At 44.0% G+C, this 19,463-nt stretch overlaps 1 protein-coding gene across 3 annotated transcripts in view; it reads right to left on the reverse strand.

Moving 5' to 3' along the window:
- TSPAN18 (tetraspanin 18) overlaps positions 1-19,463 on the reverse strand; it is a 176,980-nt gene that overhangs the window by 10,163 nt on the left and 147,354 nt on the right. For all 3 annotated transcript variants that reach the window (XM_083465664.1, XM_083465666.1, XM_083465665.1), the window contains 2 exons: positions 12,987-13,085; positions 11,380-11,559 (listed from right to left, as the gene is read on the reverse strand). In XM_083465664.1, the coding sequence (XP_083321790.1) occupies positions 11,380-11,559; positions 12,987-13,085 (279 nt within the window). The remainder of the gene's footprint in view (positions 1-11,379; positions 11,560-12,986; positions 13,086-19,463) is intronic.

The following is a 19,463-nucleotide window of genomic DNA, read 5'->3' on the forward strand; positions in this document are numbered from 1 at the left end:
TCCAGGAGTTACAGCAAGGCTGACAGAAATATAACTACAGAGACCCCATTTGTTCTACAGGATGCATAGATACGTAAACAGATGAACAAACATATCATGTTGCAAAGGAAAAGAGTTCAACAAGCTGACTTAAATTTTCTTTTTCAACCCAGCTCTGGAGATGCAAGTTCTTGAATTCCAGACACAGTCATTAATTAGTTTTACAATACTGAATGAGTCTAGGTCAACTAGTATGTTTTTTCTGAGGTGCTACCATCTTGACTTTTAGAAGACATCTGAAGGCAGCCCTGTTTAGGGAAGTTTTTAATGTTTGATGTTTTATTGTGTTTTTAATATTCTGTTGGGAGCTGCCCAGAGTGGCTGGGGAAACCCAGCCAGATGGGTGGGGTATAAATAAATTATGATGTTGTTGATCATGAAGCGGAACTGCAACATCTCCATTCTATGGCAATGAAAATTGCAAAACCTGCCACCTTTAGAAGAAGTTCACGTCGTCTCTCTGGCTTGGCAAGATCTCAAGTTTTCCAACATTTTGCAAAATCTATTCCCTTTTAAGGGTGCACCACCAGGGCTCTGCGGAGGTTGGGCCACCACTGTATCCACAGCCTCAGCAACAGCAACAGCAACAGCAAAACATAGGCAGGATGGCAGGGCCTGATGCCTTTGCCAGCTCTGGGCTGGCACAGCTCTTAGCTTCAGGCCAGGCCCAATGCATGGCAGCTGTGAGACCACATCTTAAGGTCCAACTCAGCCCCACACTCTCCCTGCCCTCAGAACGTGTAGGGACTTACCGCTGGCCACCACTGGTGGGGGAAAATGTCAGTGGGTGTCCTGCCCACCCAGCATGTTTGGCAGCAGGCTGGTTTAACCGCCAGAGTTGAGAGGAGGGACATCTCTTCCATCCACACACCTGCCCCACTAGACTGTGTTTGGATTGCTCTGCCTGCATCTACTCCAGCTTGCCTTGGATATAGTTTATAACATCAAATCAGGGTAGGTAAATAACAAAATTACATGTCGATAATACTGAATCCTCAAGCCAATGGCATCACTCTTGGATCTCCAAGTTGCCACACTGTATCAACCATTCCAGGTCCCTCAATTTCCTGCCCATGTTTCCTCATGTTTTGGCACTTTACTCCAAAATAATCTCTTGTTCACCACACACACCACACCTGCCCACAGGACTACTCACTCTCCCCTTGTACATTATTACATGGATCACTTGGCCTCTTTGCTTCTACTGAACTTGAGAAGCAGAGATTTTGCCTAGATGGCACTGGAAAGAAGGGAATATTCCTTGCAACTATTGGAACAAATATGCTGCCCAAAAGAGCTGGGCAGGGACTGCCTTCACTACTTCTGCCAGTTATAAGAAACACAAAACAGGTTTCAGTTCTGTATGGCGGATGGTTTGCAATTGTGAAAGCCATCACAGATCCTTGGGTTCAACTTTCTCTCCTGTTCTATAGGCACACTGTGTGGTGTTGGGAAAGTTACCATCTCTCAATCTCAGTTCCTCATCTGAAAAAGGTGGGCAACAGTAAATCACATTGAAGGATTGTGGAAAGTATCATAGAATCATAGAGTTGGAATAGACCACAAGGGCCATCGAGTCCAACCCCCTGCCAAGTAGGAAACACCATCAGAGCACTCCTGACATATGGTTGTCAAGCCTCTGCTTAAAGACCTCCAAAGCAGGAGACTCCACCACACTCCTTGGCAGCAAATTCCACTGTCAAACAGCTCTTACTGTCAGGAAGTTCTTCCTAATGTTTAGGTGGAATCTTCTTTCTTGTAATTTGGATCCATTGCTCCGTGTCTGCTTCTCTGCAGCAGCAGAAAACAACCTTTCTCCCTCCTCTATGTGACATCCTTTTATATATTTGAACATGGCTATCATATCACCCCTTAACCTCCTCTTCTCCAGGCTAAACATGCCCAGCTCCCTTAGCCGTTCCTCATAAGGCATCGTTTCCAGGCCTTTGACCATTTTGGTTGCCCTCCTCTGGACACGTTCCAGTTTGTCAGTGTCCTTCTTGAACTGTGGTGCCCAGAACTGGACACAGTACTCCAGGTGAGGTCTGACCAGAGCAGAATACAGTGGCACTATTACTTCCCTTGATCTAGATGCTATACTCCTATTGATGCAGCCCAGAATTGCATTGGCTTTTTTAGCTGCCGTGTCACACTGTTGGCTCATGTCAAGTTTGTGGTCAACCAAGACTCCTAGATCCTTTTCACATGTACTGCTCTCAAGCCAGGTGTCACCCATCTTGTATTTGTGCCTCTCATTTTTTTTGCCCAAGTGCAATACTTTACATTTCTCCCTGTTAAAGTTCATCTTGTTTGTTTTGGCCCAGTTCTCTAATCTGTCAAGGTCATTTTGAAGTGTGATCCTGTCCTCTGGGGTGTTAGCCACCCCTCCCAGTTTGGTGTCATCTGGAAATTTGATCAGGATGCCCTTGAGTCCATCATCCAAGTCGTTGATAAAGATGTTGAATAAGACCGGGCCCAAGATAGAACCCTGTAGCACCCCACTAGTCACTCTTCTCCAGGATGAAGAGGAACCATTGATGAGACCCTTTGGGTTCGGTCAGTCAGCCAGTTACAAATCCACTGAGTGGTAGCATAGTCAAGACCGCATTTTACCAGCTTCTTTACAAGAATATCATGGGACACCTTGTCGAATGCCTTGCTGAAATCAAGGTAGGCTACATCCACTGCATTCCCTTCATCTACCAGGCTTGTAATTCTGTCAAAAAACGAGATCAGGTTAGTCTGACATGACTTATTTTTCAGGAATCCATGCTGACTATTGGTGATCACAGCATTCCTTTCTAGGTGCTCACAGACTGTTTGCTTAATGATCTGCTCCAGAATCTTCCCTGGTATTGATGTCAGACTGACTGGGCGATAATTATTTGGGTCCTCTCTTTTCCCCTTTTTGAAAATAGGGACAACATTTGCCCTCCTCCAGTCTGCCGGGACTTCGCCTGTTCTCCAGGAATTCTCAAAGATGACTGCCAGTGGTTCTGAGATCACATCTGCCAGTTCTTTTAATACTCTTGGATGCAGTTCATCTGGCCCTGGAGACTTGAATACATCTAAACTAGCCAAGTATTCTTGTACTATCTCCTTAGTTATTCTGGGCTGTGTTTCCTCTGCTGAATCATTTGCTCCAAATTATTCAGGTCGGGCATTGTTTTCTTTATTGGAGAAGACTGAGGCAAAGAAGGCATTGAGGAGTTCAGCCCTTTCTGTGTCCCCTGTTTGCATTTTACCATCTTCTCCTCTGAGTGACCACACTGTTTCTTTGTTCTTCTTTTTGCTATGGACATACCCATAAAAGCCTTTTTTTTTGTTGCTTTTAACCTCTCTAGCAAGCCTGAGTTCATTCTGTGCTTTAGCTTTTCTGACTTTGTGTCTACATGTGCTGGCTATTTGTTTGAATTCCTCTTTGGTGGTTTCCCCCCTTTTCCATTTTTTGTACACATCCTTTTTTAATCTTAACTCAGTTAAAAGTTCCTTAGATAGCCACCCTGGCTTCTTTAGGCACCTTCCATGTTTCCGTCTCATTGGTATTGCCTGAAGTTGTGCTTTTACTATCTCCCTCTTAACAAACTCCCAGCCATCATGAACTCCCTTTCCTTTTAGTATTACTGTCCATGGGATCTCACCCAGCACTTCCCTAAGTTTTGTGATGTCAGCTTTCTTAAAGTCAAGAAATTGAGTCCTAGTATGCTTGGCTGCTCCTTTCCGCTGTATAGTAAACTTCAGAAGAGCATGATCACTCGTGCCTAATGATCCTTCCACTTCTACCCCACTAACCAGGTCATCAACATTGGTTAGGACCAGATCTAAAATGGCTGTTCCTCTTGTTGCTTCTCCCACTTTCTGGACAATGAAGTTGTCTGCAAGGCCAGTGAGGAATCTGTTTGACCTTATGCTCTTGGCTGAGTTTGACATCCAACAAATATCCAGGTAATTGAAGTCCCCCATTACTATCTCCCTTCCTTTTGCATGCTTGGCCATCTGTTCCAGGAAGGCATCATCTATGTTGTCCGTTTGGCTTGGGGATCTATAGTAAACTCCCACAATGAGGTCTCTGTTATTCTTCTCTCCCTTAATTTTGACCCAAATGCTCTCACTTTGGCTTTGAGGTCCTAAATCTTGGATCTCTTCACAGGTATATACATCCCTGACATATAACGCCACTCCTCCTTTCTTGTCTGGTCTGTTTCTCTGAAATAGATTGTATCCCTCCACTATTACATTCCAATCGTGGGACTTATCCCACCAGGTTTCAGTGATGCCTATTATGTCATATTTAGTTTGCTGTACCAAGATCTCAAGCTCATCTTGTTTATTTCCCATGCTTTGCGCATTAGTGTACAGACATTGAAGTCCATTAATCATTCCCCCATGTCTCTTATTTAAGGATTTTTTCCTCCCACCACTAGGTCTGCGTGCTGCTCTATTTGGTCTATGGCATTTGGATGATCATCTTCATCAATTGATAGACTCCTACCTTCAGGAGCACTGTCTCCCTCCCCCACATAGTCAGTTTAAAGCCCTCCTGATGAGGTTTCTGAGATTTTTGGCAAAAACATTCCTCCCAACTGTTGTGAGGTGCAGCCCATCACTTGCCAGAAGTCCATCTTCAAGAAACTGCAGTCTATGATCTAAGAATCCAAACTGTTCCTGTTTACACCATTTGCGAAGCCAGCTGTTCACTTCCACTATTTTTCCCTCTCTCCCTGGGCCACGTCGTTCAACTGGGAGGACAGATGAGATGACAATTTGTGCATTTAATTGCTTCAATTTCCTGCCCAGAGCCTCGTAGTCTCTTTTGATCTTCTGGAGGCTATTGCTTGCAGTGTCATTGTTTCCCACATGAACCAAGAGGAAGGGGTATTTGTCAGTGGGTTTTATGATTCCTTGCAGTCGTTCAGTTACATCTTGGATCTTAGCCCCGGGGAGACAGCACACCTCCCGAGACATCTTGTCAGGCCCACAGATCACTGCTTCTGTTCCCCTCAGTAGAGAATCCCCTATCACCACTACACGCCTCTTCTTAGGTTTGGTCGGGGTTCTTCCGTGAGCTGTCCGTTCCAAGGTCGCCTGCACATTCCCTGAGGACTGACTTTGCTGCTCGTCTTCATATACCTGATCGACTGTAATGAGGGAGAGATCCTCAAATGGAGCCTGTTCTTCGTCTTCCATGCTAGGGGAGAGGACTTCAAAGTGATTGTGTATTTCTAAACAATCAGAGTGAACCCTGGGCCTCCTACTTCTTTGAGTCACGTTTCTCCATATATCTGGCACCTGTGTTGGTGAACTAGCCTCCTTTTCAGGGGTGTCCCCTGTCTCCTCCTTGGTGGAGACGGTGTTCTCTGTTGCTTCCAAGAAGAGCTCCAGCTCTCTAATTCTTTGGAGCATAGCTACACGTTCCTCCAGTTGCTGGACTTTGTCTTCTAAGAGGGCAATCAACATACAATTGCTGCAGGTAAAGCTACCTGCAACCTTTGACAAGATGGCAAACATTGCGCAGGAACCGCAGGCGACTGCAGCTGTTCTCTCACCCTCCATCTTGAAAACGTGTCGTTGGGGGTGGCTACAGTGGTCCTCCATCTTAAAAAGCGTGAAGACAGGACAAATAACCTGTTCAGTTTCTGTTAATTGGTTCTCGTGGGAAACTTGCAGATTCTAGCTTCACCAATTAACTCAAGCTGGTGTCAATTTACTCTTGGCAGAAAGCCCAGGTCTGCTTGACCTAGAAACTACTCACTCTGATTGGTTAACGACCAGCACTCAACTCTGTTATCAAGGGATTGTTAGCTCAGTTTGGTGTGAGGTGTGTTAGGAGTTAGAAGTGCTGTGTATGGTTATGAGAGAGAGAGAGAGAGAGAGAGAGAGAAAGAAAGAAAGAAAGAAAGAGAGGATTTATTTTGCTTTTATTTGTATGCAGAAACTCTGCTGGTTTTATTTTTCCTTTTAATAAATCCTGTAAATAGTTATTCTGAGTCTAGCTGACTAGTCATTACCACCGCAACTAGCTTCCTCGCTGTGCAGGAAAACTCTGCTACGTTTGGGCTAAAGCCAATAGGGCTATGCCTGACACTTCAAAGTTCCATAAGGTTATGGGCATTGTGCTGCCAGCCTGAGTTGCGGTGGTGTCAGCATCAACGGTGTTGGTTCCAGTAGTTCCAGAAGTTGTTGTTCCTGTTGGTGCAGCAGATGGACTCTGGCTGGTTCCTGACTGTGGTGAGCTGGTGACGCAGTGGACGCAAGGACAACAGCTGCAGCGTGTGAGTGCTGGGTGCTGTGGTTCCTGTTTTCTCTCTCGGTGGTCGTGAGTAGCTGGTTCCGGGTTCCAGGGACATCGCTCTCAAGATGGCCTCACAACCAGTTCAGATGGCTTTTGAGCGTCTGAATGACTCCAATTACTTGCTGTGGTCGGAACGCATGCAGGCAGTGCTGCAGAGGGATCGTCTCTGGCAAGTGGTGAGTAAGTTTCCTACGAAGCCTGATGATGAAGACCTCGATAAAGACCAAAGAGCAAGGGCCACAATTGTCTTGGGGCTGGAAGATTCCCAGTTGCCGTATGTAAGGGGAATCAAGACAGCTAGAGGTGTGTGGCAAGCACTTAAAGAACTCCATGTGCGTGAGACAGCGGTTTCCAAGCTGTTCATTCGCAAGGCATTGTACAAGGCAATGTTACAGCCTGGGGTTACAATGCAGGAACACCTACACAGTTTACAGTTAAAGTTTGCTGCGCTACAGGAAAGAGACTGTGCGTTAGACCAGCAGGAGAAGGTGGCTATTATTTTGAGTTCTCTCCCGGAAAGCTGGGATAATTTAGTTTTGTCTCTAGAAGGCATACAGGAGCGTGATTTATCAGTCAGTTACGTTACTGGGCGTTTGATTGAAGAATGGCAGAAGAGGCAAGAAAGGGTGTTGGCTGCAGAGACTTCTACCGGCGGGCGGTTTGGAAGGAGTTCTCATGCCGTGCCAGAGGTGGAGCAAAAGCAGCGTACTGGTGAGGAGTCAGCGTTTGCTGTTAGGCGTTGTTTCCGATGTGGGTCTTCAGCGCATCTAAAACGACAATGTCCGGAGTTGGTCAAGTCTCAGTTGCCGGTGCAGGAGCAGAGACGAGATCAGCAGCAGCAGCAGCATAAAAAGAAATTCTTCAAACGAAAACAGTCGGCTCAGCTGGTGACCGCCAAGGTCAAGATTGCTGATGAGAAACAAGCGGTCTGGGTGGTCGATTCGGGAGCGTCTCGCCACATCGTAAATTCAGATGAATTGTTTGTTTCCAAGAACTCAGCACAGCGCAGCCAGGTGGCTCTAGCAGACGGAAGTACTTCCGAAGTGATTTCGGGGGGTGCAGTTTTTGTTCCTTGTCTTCGTGAATGCCTGCAAAATGTACTTTGTGTGCCTTCATTAAGGAGCAATCTGATGTCTGTAGATTGTTTGCTAAAAGCTGGGTTTAAAGTGTATTTTGAAGGAGACAGTTGCATTATTAAGAAGGCTGGTGAGATTTTAGGCACTGCTAAGCCAGAGGGAGGCTTGTTTTGGCTTAAAGCAGGATCTCAAGTTGCAGCAGTAGTCAGTAAATCTCAGCCTGCAGTGAATAACAAAGCTATACATGACAACTGTGTGCACTTATTGCATAGGAAAATGGGGCATGCTTGCTGGAAAAGTGTACTAAAAATGTCTGAATTGGCTGATGGGGGTAATTTAAAGAGTTGTAACAAGTACCTTGATTGTAATGTTTGTAAAAAGGTTAAAACCCACAGAGTCTCTTACCCCAGAAGTGACAGAGTTAGTGAGTCACCGCTACAGCTGGTTCACATGGACGTAATTGGTCCATTTGCTGTAAGCAGGGGTGGATCGCGTTTTTCACTAACAATTGTGGATGATGCCACGCGTTATTCTTGGGTTTTTCCCATGAAAAATAAGGGTGACGTGTTCACTAAGTTTAAAGGCTGGGTGGCATCTGTGGAAAGATTTCTGTCTGTTAAACTCAAAAGGATTCAGACGGACAGAGGTGGCGAATTTATGTCAAATGCCTTTAAAGATTGGTTACAAAAGCGTGGCATTGGGCATAGAAAAACGAACGTTTTTTCCCCAGAGGAGAATGGCGTTGCAGAGCGAAAAAACAGATCTTTACAAAATATGATGTTTGCCATGCTTGATGATGCTGATTTGCCCATGTCTTATTGGGGGGAGAGCATGCTCACCGCGTGTTATCTCCAAGATAGGCTTTTTCATCAAACAATAGGTACAACTCCGTACTTTAAATTGTTCCAGAAAAAACCCAAAATTGACCATTTGCATGTGTTTGGATCAAAAGCCTGGGTATTAATTCCGAAACAAATGAGGAAGAAGGGAGATCCTAAGACCAAACAGTTAGTGTTTGTGGGTTACCAGGAGCTGGGAAAAGGTTTCCGTTTTGCTGAAGGGACGAATGGCATTGTGATCTCCAGGAATGCCAGTTTTTGTGAACATAGTGGCTGGGAGAGACTACATGCCAATACTGAGGTTTGGTTTGAACCTTCCCAGGAGCTCCTTGACTCTGAAGGTAGACACAGAGAATCAGAGTCTGAGGGGGAGGAAAGTTCAGATAAGAGCTCTCAAGAAAGTGGAGTTAGCCAAAGACCAGTTGCTAAGCAACAAAAGAGAGGTCGTAGTTCTGAGGAGGAAAGTGGGTCAGAAGAAAAATTTTCTCCCAGAAGATCTAAAAGACAAAACAAAGGAGTGCCTCCGGTGCGTTTTTCCCCAGATACTGCAAATGTGTTTAGTGTAATTGCAGAGCCCAAGAGTTTTCAGGAGGTGTTAAAGTTACCAAAAGAGGAGGCGGAGCTCTGGAAACAGGCAATGGAGGAAGAGATGTCCTCTCTGAATGAGCACAAGGTTTTTACACCAGTAGCAGCGCCTGAGGGGGCAAAGATTGTAGGCTGCAGGTGGGTGTACAAACTTAAACCTCTGGTGACAGGAGAGTACAAATACAAAGCTCGTTTAGTGGCTCAAGGATATTCTCAGAGGCCTGGAAAAGATTATGACGAGACTTTTTCCCCTACTGCTAAGGGGGACAGTGTAAGGCTGATTTTAACGCTTGGAGCAAAGAGAAAACTCCTGTTAAACCATTTTGATATCCAGACTGCATATTTACATGCATCAATATCAGAAGACCTGTATCTAGCCGAACCGCCTGGTTATGAGACAGGTTCCAATAGAGTGTTGAAATTAAACAAAGCTCTATATGGTCTCAAACAGGCTGCAAGATCTTGGAACAAATGTTTCCATGAGGCCTTAGTGTCATTTGGTTTCAAGCAGAGTACAGCTGACAATTGTGTTTATGTACGTGGTACAGGCAGTGATCAAGAGTTTTGTCTGATTTATGTAGATGATGTATTGTATGCCTGCAAAACAGATAAACAAACTAAAAGGTTTGCCAAGCAATTGTCCAGTAAGTTCAAAGTGAAGGACTTAGGCCCGGTTAGGACATATCTAGGGTTGGAAGTGTGCTGGGCCCAAGATGGCAGCTGCCTAATTAGTCAGCAGAACAAAGTTAAACAACTACTGACTACATACAGGATGCAGGATTGCAAAGGGGCAGCGGTGCCTATGGATCCAGGTTTCATAAAAACACTTCACATAGATGAGAGTCCTGAATTTGAACATCCTGATGTATATCACTCTGTAATTGGAAGTTTATTGTATCTAGCACAGTGGTCCAGACCTGATATTAGCTATGCAGTAGGCATATTAAGTAGATTGGTCTCAAAACCCACACTAAATGCCTGGAAAGGGGTAAAACAAGTTCTGAGGTATCTCAAACAGACAATTGGCTATATGTTGCAATTAAATTCTTCAGAGGACGAAATGTTGAGTTGCTATTGTGATAGTGACTGGGGAAATTTGCCAGATAGAAAATCTGTCACAGGACTAGTTATAATGGTCGGTGGAGCTTTAATCAGCTGGCGGTCACGCAAGCAAGACGTTGTAAGTGTGTCATCAACGGAATCAGAGTACGCCGCATTGAGTGAATTGTGCAACGAGGTGATTTATTTCAAGCATTTGATGGCAGATTTAAATGTAAATTGTGGAGAACCAGTACAAGTTTACATTGATAATCAAGCTTGTATAACCTTAAGTAAAACAGAGGGTTTCAAATCGCGTTCCAAACATATCTCTGTAAAATACCAAAATGTACGTTGCTGTGTACAAGACAATGTAATCACCTGTACTTATGTATCAAGTGAAGGAAATGTAGCAGATGTATTAACTAAACCATTGGCAAAGATAAAGAACAAGCGAATGTGCAAGGGTTTAGGTTTGCTGGAAAAATAATCTCCTACATAGGTGTATTTGGAGTTAATTGTTCAGCAGAATCTGTGAGGGGGTGTTCAGTTTCTGTTAATTGGTTCTCGTGGGAAACTTGCAGATTCTAGCTTCACCAATTAACTCAAGCTGGTGTCAATTTACTCTTGGCAGAAAGCCCAGGTCTGCTTGACCTAGAAACTACTCACTCTGATTGGTTAACGACCAGCACTCAACTCTGTTATCAAGGGATTGTTAGCTCAGTTTGGTGTGAGGTGTGTTAGGAGTTAGAAGTGCTGTGTATGGTTATGAGAGAGAGAGAGAGAGAGAGAGAGAAAGAAAGAAAGAAAGAAAGAGAGGATTTATTTTGCTTTTATTTGTATGCAGAAACTCTGCTGGTTTTATTTTTCCTTTTAATAAATCCTGTAAATAGTTATTCTGAGTCTAGCTGACTAGTCATTACCACCGCAACTAGCTTCCTCGCTGTGCAGGAAAACTCTGCTACGTTTGGGCTAAAGCCAATAGGGCTATGCCTGACACTTCAAAGTTCCATAATAACCCCCCCAAAAAACCTAGGTCTCCCCCAACAAACGTTTGAGACTAGCTCCCCTAAATCTAAAAGATGGATCAAACTGTCCTGCAAGCTCTGATAAGCTCCTCCCACAGCTAATCACCTGACTCAATGGAAACCCTGCCCCCTCTGACCTTTGCACAGGGAGAGCAGCTAATCAGCCACAAAGAAACACACACACAAGAAAACCCTTTTCTCCTCCTTCAGCTGCTGCCCTGCAAGCTCTGATAAGCTCCTCCCACAGCTAATCACCTGACTCCTAATCATCATGATAATCATCATGAAAGATAATCATCATGAAAGATCATTGAACACTTTTGTTCCACAGTGTTAATCAAAAAAGAAAGGGGCAAAGTCTACATCAGTTTCGGCAGAAATAAGTGTTTTTTAAAAGGGACTTTAAGATGGGTGCTTGCACACACCATACAGTACATTCCCACCCCCAATAGTTTTAAATCCCATTTCTGTGTTGCCCTTACCTGTTGGTTTTGATACATATCATTACCCCTGAGACACTCTTCTTTGTTGATGAATGCTCCATTACGAGATTGGAGTTCCCGTCGGCAACAAGCTTCAGGAATTGCATCGTGTGAATACAGGGGACGAAGATGAGGGCCAGTTTCAAAGTCTTCTGGACCATTGACACCACAGCAGCCAAACTAGCAGACAGGAAAGGTGATTAAATAGTTGATACTGTCTCTTTACAGTATAGGAGGCATCACAGAGCCATTGAAAATAATATGAAACCTGAATGACAGAAGATGCATAGGAACCATCCATATTCAAGGCTGTGTGGCTTCTGCAGACATACAAACAACACACAATTCTAGATTCTCTCAAAGCTTTCCATGCTTCATTTCCCCCCTCTTTCCTCCCCACCCACCCTTTTTAAAAAAGCTTGTGACTAGCCATTAGGATTGCAAAGGCAAGCTGGAAACTGTGGGTGTAACATATGGCGAAATCTTCAAAGATCAAAGTTGGCTCAGGGGAGTTTCTAGTGCTCAGTCTTTAGTGCCCTGGATAGTTATTTGCTCTTTCTCATAATTAAGCAACACAAAGTAATTCTGCAAAATAAGCAAACGTGTGCATGTAAAATCCACATGGTTTCTACTGCATAATTCAGCCTTTCTTGGTGCAGAATGTAGGTTGCCTCGACATAGAATACACACACATCTCAATATTGCTTTTAATACAGTGGAACAGCTTCCCTGGGAGTTTAAGACAGATAGAAAGGAAAACTACAAAGCCTGCCTTAACACAGAATGAAAGTGTTTTTCGTTGTTGTAATTAGTTTTATGGATAATGGCCAATGTGATTTATCCAGTAGAATAAGACATCCTCTCCTGCTTGCCTATCTGCCCAAATCTTCCTGTAGCTGATGCTCCATTGGCACGGCCAAATGTAATGTACAAAAGGACTCTTGGTTTATTTTTATTTTAAGTAATTAAATATTGTCGGTGCCTGACTGATGGGAGGATGAGATTAATATTTGACTATCTTCAGAACTAATGGACAAGCATTATGGTTAGTCTCTCCCTGTCTTCTTAATAATATAATGCTAAAATGAAAGCCATCACAACCAATTGTCACATCAGTTACAGAGGACTATTAGAAAAGCATTTCACATTCACCATGATCTAAGAAGAGCAGGGGTGGGCATCCTGTTGCCCTTCAGACGTTGCTGGACTGCAGTTCCCATAATCCCTGACCATTAGCCATGCTGGCTGGGTCTTATGGGAGTTGAAGCCCAATGATGTCTCAAGAGCCACGTTCCTTACCCCTGAGATAGGGCATGGAATCAGGCTTGGTTGCAGACAATCCACCAGGCTGATGCAGCTGCACGTGTGTAAAAGAAACCAGAAATACCAGCCAGCTGTTTGTGAAGAAATTGGGAGTGGCGTTTTGTCTGCCATCCGTTTTCTCCCCAGCAAATGGATGGGAGTCATTACATTTTACCTCTTGGCCATTGTATCATATACCATACATATCTGTCTAGGCTTTGTAAGGCTACTTAAAGGTGACTAGTGATCATTCATTAGGGCTCAGGGTCCATCTGCAGTGATGCACTCGGCAAGCTACTACTCACTGTGATCATGACCGAGTTCCAGGTGGAAGAGAAGACGTCAGAGTCATTGTTGCCTTGATAGTGCTTCTTCAGTTCCTTTGTAAAAAACTCTCTGGTCAACTGCAACATACAGAATGAAGCAAAACGAGATATGATTCATGCCTTCTATTCAAAGTGCAGAAATATAGTGGCTAGCAGTGCTTAGATGCTGCCAATGCTCTGAGCACATCATATATTAACCTTACAAGGTCGTCTTAATTTTTGTGATTGAGACGGGGTGCTAATTCCACCTGGGTCCAGGATAGCCAGCATTGAGAGATGCTTGCTGATAAATTGATAGTTGACCCATATCCTTTATTCTGAGCTAGAAAAGGCCATGGCATGAGGGGGCTTCATATTCCCTTGAAGTTTGCTCAAGGCACTCCTCCCACCTAATAATTTGAGAGAAAAGACTTCAGTTCAGTGGTGGAGCTTATGCTCTGCATGCAAAGGTCCCAGGTGAGGTTGGGAAACCCTGGAGAAATACTGTACTTTTCTCATGCACTCCCGTCTCTTCCTGCAAAGCCAAGAGGGAGACATTGTTTGAGTTTAAGGTAATCTCAGCTTTAATGTGGCATTTGAACCAGGAGGCCCGATCAAAACAGTAAATGAAGGTTCTTTAAAAGTACATCTGAACTAGACGGAAGCATTCCTCCCAGCCGCTCAGAAGGAGGAGAGAAAAGGGGCAAGGATGCGAACTCTATGCTTTGCTCAGGTATGCTGAGTCTCATTCATGGTTTAGCATGGTGTGTGAACAACCCCAGTATTGTCTCATTCCACTGCTTCTCCAGTTTTACAGACAGTAATTATACTTTAACACTGTACATGTTCAAAGCTCATAAACTTTTGTTAATTTCATCTTCAACTGTCATGGTGAATGACAACTGCAAATAAAAACAGAAAATTAAATACCAGTTCAGGCCACTTCCCTCATATAAAGGCTGGGAATAAACTGAGAAGAATCTCAATTCTTTTCCCTGGAACTTTATTACTAAAATTAATGGAAATCCTGCAGACCTCACAGAAGTCACAGAGGGCTTGTTGAAGCTACACCTCCAGCAACTCCAATGTGAAGAGGCCATGTTCCCTTCGAGTTAACCGTCAGGGGCCTCGGGGTTAGAAGGTGCCACTCCATGTGCTCCAGCATTGTGTTTCCCTTCCCTTCTTTTGCATAATTTACCCGCCCAGGCTCCCATCCTGCGGAGACAGCCGCCCAGACTTTTTATTGATGCTTGTCTGTTTCCTAAGTGCAGACTTTGAAACTAATATTACAGTTGGTAATAGTCCCAATTGGCTTCCTTTGACCAGTTCTGAAACAAAAGAGTCATTTGAATATAAAGTGAAACCTTTATTTTGACAGGCGTGATCCCAAAGGAAATGTTTGAGGTTTGTGTTTGTGATTTTTATGAGATTTGACCTAAAACAAAGCCCAGCACTGGGATTGTGCTTATTGGCCAGAAAAGAAACTTCTTCCTTTCACTAGTATAACATTTTACTTTGTTCCAAGTATCTGGACAAAGGTGGGGGCGGGAGGCAGTTAATAACATAAGTCACTCGGCTTATTTTCAGTGTTAAAAAAAATCCATAAAACAAAGCAGTCTAAAATCAGTAGCACTTGACCAAGCACTGTTTCTCTCCTTTATTAGAGGTTTGTGTTAGGCTGCGAAGGTCTCTCTGTGTCCTATCCTTACTGCATAAAAATACTTGAATTAATAGATGCAGTATTCTGTAGTGATGCTGCTGAGTCTCATAATTACCTATGTCAGCATACAAATTTGGCACTCTTGGAATGTGTATTCTAAGCAGACCTCCCTCCAGATTGGAATGCAAGCTGAGCTGAAGAAGAACTGCTTGGGGGCCCAGGGAGAAAATGAGATCCTCTACCCACCTCCTTAACTGCCTGCTGCTGCAGCAGGGAGAAAAACCTTCCTCCCTATCTTCTCATTCCCTCCCCCTCCCCAAACTCCCCTTGTGCCTGGGATGCTCCTACATTATAGAAGGAAGGAAGGAAGGGGGTGAGGAGAGGAGAGGAGGTGATAAAGAAAGCAGCTTCTCTCCCAACTATAAGAACAGGCAAATTTTGAAATGACAAGAAAAAAAGAACTACTGCCAGTCCCAATATGAACTTGACCTCAGGTGCTGAAGGGCACATCTATGCCTGTAATTGTTAAACAGCAGAAAAGTTATTCAGCAGGCATTGCTACTGCTATGAAAGCTGAAATGAATTGGGAGTAGCATCGCCCTGCCATATAGCTATTAGTGTGAGCTTTCTGAAAGGCAACATTTGGCTCATGATGTGGGGAAGGTCATTTCTCTCAAAAGGATCCAGACTGATCTAAGCAGAGTAGGAAGAATGGATTCTTCCACAGCTACAGCAAAGCTTGTTTATCTTCTTCCAATTGAGAGCACAACCACCACCTTAATATGCTGATCTTCCTAATGAGGTATTTTAGTAAGTTGTGGCAGTTATTGACGAAAAGCAGCCTCCAGCTGCTACTCGATGAGCCTCACACATGACAAATAGCACCTAGCAGCAATTGTTGTAGTGCTGTCACTTGTAAGAGAACAACCTTTCACCTGTCTCTTACTATGGGACTATGATCTCTTTTAGAGGAGAAAACATCACTCTCTGTGGTGGGGGTGGTGAATCAACAACCACAAGTCTTCAGCCTCACCATTCACTTCATTTTTAATAAGACTCAAGTTCTAAACTTCTAATAGTGGTTTTTGCTCTTGCACTTTGAAAACCACTTTGTTTCTAACATTGTTTTAAACCTCTAAACTGTGAGCTCTTCTCAACTGTTGCTGACTCTCCCTTGCTGCTCCCCTCTCTGTTCTCTTCTCCAACCCTCTGAGCTTTATTCAAGGGAAGGCTCTTCTCCTCTAACAGCTTCAGCCATTTGAAACCGATTCCTTGCCTGTCTGCTTCACTGCTATCTGCCCTACTTCAAATCTCAGCAGATAACATCTCTCTTAAGCCTTGTTGTGGTTCTTAATTTCTTCTTTCCCCTCTGCTATTAATTATTTACCTCTAACTATATAATTTAACCCCATATAGTGCTGTGAGAGCTTTGGACACAAGATGTTGTACAAGGAAAAGTTGTGTTGCAGCATAAGGCAGACAGTGAAGCGTCTATCAATTACATCTGTCTCAAGAGGGAGACGGGCTATGCAGAGCATTAAGCATAATACCACCTCACAAGCCAATAAGCTAATAAGGAAGTGCAGAGAGGCTGCATCTACACTGAACAGTGCCGCACTCAAAGAAATAATTTCTACACTTGCCAGGATATTTAATATCCTTTCGCTCTGATCTGTTACTTCAGCACAACTAATTACCTTCAACTTTCTACCTCCATCATCATATTGTGGCTCGGCTGCCTGAAGTAACAGTAGGCCAAAACATATTACATTACCTCTTCACCAGCACTCCAAATATTTATCTTAGGAAATATTTATCCACCCACTTAGTTGATTTAGCACTTGACACTGAACCAAAGGGATGGTGTACATGGCACACAGCTGTGTTCAAGTGGTAATTCTGGGCCAACTGGCCACCCCCGCCCTCCAAACAAACCTTCCCACCTCACAAGTTTATGCTGGTTTTTAAGGAAGCATTGTGCACCAAGATATTGTCACTAGGTCAGGGATAGCTCGTGTGGTTCCCTCCAGGTGTTGTGAACTACTACTCCTATCAGCCCTAACCACTGGCCACGCTGGCTGGAGCTGATGGGAGTTGTAGCCCACAACACCTGATGGCGAAGGGCCACAGCTTTACATGTGATAGTTTTCTGGCTCAGTCCCCAGCATCTCCAAGCAGACTCCCCTGTCTGAAATCCTGGAAAGCTGCTGCCACTCAGTATAGATTCTAAACTGTAGACGATACTGAGATAGATGGACCAAGAGTCTTACTCTATATGAGGTAGCTTCCTATCATCATATGCAACCTTCTGCAGAGTCTCTTCTCCAGGTTCCCCCTACCTGAACACAGCCTGATATGGTACCCCATTTATAGCCAAGTAAAGACCTATATTTTGGGTGGCGCTGTGGTCTAAACCACTGAGCCTAGGGCTTGCCGATCGGAAGGTCGGTGGTTCGGATCCCTGCGACGGGGTGAGCTCCTGTTGTTCGGTCCCAGCTCCTGCCAACTGAGCAGTTTGAAAGCACGTCAAAGTGCATGTAGATAAACAAGCACCACTCCGTCAGGAAGGTAAATGGCATTTCTGTGTGCTGCTCTGGTTCGCCAGAAGTGGCTCAGTCATGCTGGCCACATGACCCGGAAGCTGTATGCCGGCTCCCTCGGCCAATAAAGCAAGATGAGCACTGCAACCCCAGAGTTGTCCCTTTACCTTTTACCTTTAAGAATAGCATGGGCAGCACATGTCCTACTTGTCCTGCTAGCGTCCCTGCTAATATGGCAGACTGGGCTGGCTCAACTACAGCGGGAACACAAGGAACACTACTTGGGGCAGCAATACATTTAGGAGAGTCAGTGGAGGCTATGTGATCTAAGTGGTGCGCTCCATAGTCCCTTGCAAAGTTGCAGAAGATGCTTGGGCCACAGCGCTAATATCAGAAAGACCACCAAGGGTGCCGCAATAGCCATTGTAAAATGCAATGATTATAGAATATGCTTCTCAGAATGCTCTGTGAGGCTCCTTGCAGCCATAAAGTGTCACACCCACCCAGCCAAGTACATATGTTGAAAGCTTTGTGAGTTGTGAGGTCACTAGGTGAGCTGGATGCAAGAAATGAATGCTGCTTGTGCCTGAAGGATAGTTTCCACAGCCACACCCATAGTCTATTATTTTGGTTTGCCTCCCTTAATGCTGCAACATGCTCAAAAACACTGTACAATCACAGGAAAGCAAATCCCCATTGTTCATAGACACACGGAAAGAAAAACATGCACACCTGGGCTGCTGATACCTAAATGTAACAGCTTGTGCAAGTGTGTGGTTTTCCTCTACTATGTGTGAGGTCTTCTATTTGCACTGTCCTGAAAGAATTCAACAAATTCAGAAAACAAGAGCTGTATTGACCAGACCCCAACAGATCCCCAGGAAGTGGTCGCTATTTATAGAGCAATAGCTGTTGCCACCAAGACACAATTACGCTTTCTCCCTGCCTGTGCTACTTGAAACGGGGTATCTAAAACTCCTTACAAAGTGCAGTTATTTCCCTTCTGTTCAATTGCAGAGAACACCAGCTGAGAAGAGAGACATTATTTCCTTCTAACCTTTGGACAGATATGACTCTTTCAGCATTGACTTTCTAAACCTCACTTCTTTACTTATTTTAAGGTCTTTAAAAAAAAATAATAATGGTGAAAACATAGCCTCTTTGGGAAAAATTAAACCGATGTTAAATCCTTGTTAAGTCTGCTGCAAGGTTACACTATACTTGCTCCCTCATTAATTTCTTCTGTATAAAACACACACTACAATTAGTCCTGTCAAACCAGTAAAGGGCTTTTTTTTAAAAAAAGGGGGGGAGATGATTGTTCTGCTTTCAACAGATTCATTAATGGGAGCAACCGACTGAAATACTGCAATATATTACTACAGGTAAAGATCTTGAAGATCTTTAAAGGAAAGAAAATACATTTTTCTCTAAGTCACAAAGCAAAGTACATCTTGTTTAAGGAAATAAACCCATGGAAACAGAGGTAATAACATATGTCCCTGATAGCATGGGCACCCAAACACAAGTGTCTACACATGTTATGAACAGAAGCACACTTTCCAAGATCATGAGCCTAGAGACATGGTGGGTTGTATTACTAACAAGAGGATATAAGCAATAGAATGTGAACTCTACTTTGGGGTAAAAAAGCAACTAGGGTTCTTGTTCAACTAAATTATTGTGCTAGCGGAAGCCAGCTCAACGATTCTCACTAGTGCAATGAGCCCCTTTCTTTTCATGTCCTCCCCAAATATACTCTGGAGGGTCAAGAGAAGCCTCAGAGCAATGCACAGCTAGAGGACAGGAGAGATTATGGACATCAAGAGAAAACTTGCCAGATGGAACAAAGAACTGGGAATATTTGTGGGTGGGGAGTAAGTCCAAGGTTCTCAGGGCTGTTGTGACAAACAATTGGAAGTACTGAATACTGGAAGTGGGTTCCAACTGCAAAATGAAATAAAGGTACATATCTGAGCCCTGTTGAGGATGCAACACCACAATCTTAATTTTTTGCACAAGATCAAGCTACTGGATTTCATTGTGACCACTGCATAACGTAAGTAATGTGTGCACTTCAGTTCCACAGCCCATAGAAACATAGGAAGCTGCCTTACACTGAGTCAGACCAGCAACTTTTCAGGGTTTCAAGCAGGAATGTCTACTTCTACCTAGAGATACCAAGGACTGAAACTGGGACTTTCTGTAGTTGCTTTACCACTGAGTCTTCCCAAATTTATGTGTTTAATCAGTCACACAAACCTGCAACAACAGCTT

This window comes from Podarcis liolepis (assembly GCF_965112155.1).
Source record: "Podarcis liolepis genome assembly, chromosome: 1".
NCBI lineage: Eukaryota > Metazoa > Chordata > Lepidosauria > Squamata > Lacertidae > Podarcis > Podarcis liolepis.